Source organism: Gekko japonicus, unplaced genomic scaffold (assembly GCF_001447785.1).
Source record: "Gekko japonicus isolate JY-2015 unplaced genomic scaffold, Gekko_japonicus_V1.1 scaffold573, whole genome shotgun sequence".
NCBI lineage: Eukaryota > Metazoa > Chordata > Lepidosauria > Squamata > Gekkonidae > Gekko > Gekko japonicus.
Window position 1 is genome coordinate 588,211 of NW_015176469.1, and position 2,745 is coordinate 590,955.

A 2,745-nucleotide genomic window follows, 5' to 3' on the forward strand; every position below is an offset into this window, starting at 1 on the left:
TGGCTTCTTACGGTGTCTCCTTGACCCACACCGGTGTCACAACTCCCCCTGGCTGCCCAGCAGCCGGTCCCACGGGAGCTTGCTGGCACGGACTGCCGGCTGGGGCACCAACGGCGCATGCGCAAACTCCCCTCTCTGACAGCCACTGCAGGCTGGGTGAATTCTGCGCTCCGAGGTGCAACACCTCCCCGCGTCCCCCTGGCCCCTCAACCATCTCCAGGCCCCCTGCTGTCCGAGGCATTACAGTGCGCGCTTTGGGTGGGCTGAAGCCCAGGGGAGTCTGCCGCAAGAGCCCATCCCTTGCACAGGGCTCTGTCTGGGAGGCTATTAAATTGATGTGTGTGCCTGTACAGATCATGTTCCTCTGTTCTGAAGTTTTGTTACCCCCCCCTTCCTTTTTAAAAACTTTAGATTTTTCTGCAAACCTGGGAGATTCCCCAAATTTGCTAAAAACTCTCTCTTCTGCCACTGTGGCCCCAATCCGTGGATTTAAGTATCTGCAGATTGGTCCAGAGTTGACTTATTAGACTATATGTGATTTATATCACCATTCTGCCAAAAAAAACACCCAAGGTGACATAAAACTTTAATCCACAAAATATATAGGATGACTGATTTTGAATGCAGCAAAGACAGTGTCCCCAGTGAACACTGAAAAGGAAGCTAGGGAAATCTAACTATATAGTGAACGTAAACATTACTTCTACTATTTCTAGAATATATTTCTCAAACTGGGCACATTAACATGATGTTTTGGTTTTACCTTTAAACCTGTAATAAATTAACCCAGGCATATCTATAAGCATGCAAAGAAAGGTGAAAAAGAAAATATTAATAGCATATATAGTACATTTCCTTAACACATCACGGTGATGGGAATTTTATCCAGCAGACATTCCACTGCTGGTATCAGTAGAAAAAAGAATTACTAATAGTGTCAACCGATATAGGAAGATACATTAAAGTCCGAAAGCTGGTGAAGAGTTCTTGTTAAGCAATTTGTGACATGGGGGTGCTTCTAGGTGTGGAAAGACATCATGATTTTGACTTCTGCTGCCCACCATCTTATTTACCTGTTCTGTACATCAGTTTCCATACATATATATATATATTCTCATAAAGTTTTATTTCTCATAAAGAAGATCCTCTTGAAAGCTTGCACATGGAAACTAAGAGAAACACTTATGTGTACTGAAGTTAGTTCAAGAAAAGATATTCCATCATACATTCTGTATGTTGTTATATGTAAAGAATCAGTGAATACTGTTCTGATATGGAGTTTATACCAAGTCTGGGAGGAACAGATGTCAAAGGATTTATGATGAGTTCAACAGATGTTAAATTAACCAGGAAGAATTCTTGCATCTCTGGCACATCATCCTGCCAAAGAGAAAAATAAGATTTTTTTCTTTTATTAGGCTGAAGGCTTCTGTATGCGCTATAGCCCTTGCACAAGGGAAAATAACAAAGGACAGTATTGGCAGGTTGCACTAAATGAAACTCATTGAATCCCAGCTTTCATTTCTGCTTATACAAGACAATGTGCAAGTAATTGTAGGTATTGCAGTATATCTAGCACTATTACTTGAGCCAGCAGAGCTATGCTAAGTGAATTTGCTTTTCCATTCACACATCACTTGATCCAACACAATATCTGTTAGCAAGAAGTTTAGTATTTAAAAAAAACCCTCACATTTGTTGGCTTTTTATATAGAATATTTAATTTTAGTTACCTTACTAGACTATGGCTTCTGATAGATCGTAATATAATGAATGCATCGTTGTTGTTTGCCGTCAAGTCACAGCTGACTTATGGCAACCCCATAGTTTTTTCAAGGCAAAAGACATTCAGAAAGCCATAGCCTGCCTTCACATCACAACCCTAGTATTTTTTGGGTGGTTGCCTATCCAAATACTAGCCAGGGCCAACTCTGGTTAGCTTCTGAGATCTGACGGGATCAGGTTAGCCTGGGCTATCCACGTAAGGGCAATTAATGTATAATTGTCATATACAGGGGTCTTTTGGGGCCGGAGCATCCCGGAGTGCTGCTCCGGCAGCCCAGGTGGCAGCAAGCCCCACCCCCAGCTCCCCGACCCACGCGCCTGCCTCCCCCTCCCGGAGCCTCTCCGCTTTTGCGGAGAGACATTTAAAAAAATCCCTGGCTTCCCTGCCCAAGCTCCTTCAGGTACCCCGCAGCCTAGAGAAGCTCGGGCAGGGAAGCCAGGCATGACTACCTCCATGCCCTCCCCATTTCCAGCCAGCCCGGCGCAGCGGGTTGGCTGGAGACAGGGAGCGCAAGGAGGAAGACATGCCTGCCTTCCCCCTGAGCCTCTCTGCTTTTGCAGAGAGACTGGGGTTTTTTAAATCCCTGACTTCTCTGCCCGAGCTCTGAGCAGGGAAGCCAGGCATGAATCCTTGCCTCCTCTGCCTTCTCCAGTGAGCCTGCTGCCGGGAGACATGCCCTCCTTTCCCCCTGAGCCTCTCTGTTTTTGGGGAGAGATGGTTTTTTTTTTAAATCCCTGGCTTTCCTGCCTGAGCTCCTTCAGGTGCCCTGCAGTTGCAGGGGCACCTGGAGGATACTGAGCAGCCAAGCCAGGCATGTCTCCCTGCCTCCCCTTCCTTCTCCACTTTTGCAGAGAGTCTGGGGGAGGTTTAATTTCCTGGCTGGGGAAGCAAAAAAGGGGGGAAGGCATCTACAAAAGCCTCCCCTTCCCTTCCCCAGCTGGCCTGTGAAGGTGGGCGGG

At 46.3% G+C, this 2,745-nt stretch overlaps 1 protein-coding gene across 1 annotated transcript in view; it reads right to left on the reverse strand.

The window, feature by feature from the left end:
* ADGRV1 (adhesion G protein-coupled receptor V1) overlaps positions 1 to 2,745 on the reverse strand; it is a 373,937-nt gene that overhangs the window by 278,496 nt on the left and 92,696 nt on the right. Inside the window, exon 37 of the mRNA XM_015427126.1 lies at positions 1,287 to 1,380. Coding sequence (XP_015282612.1) covers positions 1,287 to 1,380 — 94 coding nt within the window. The remainder of the gene's footprint in view (positions 1 to 1,286; positions 1,381 to 2,745) is intronic.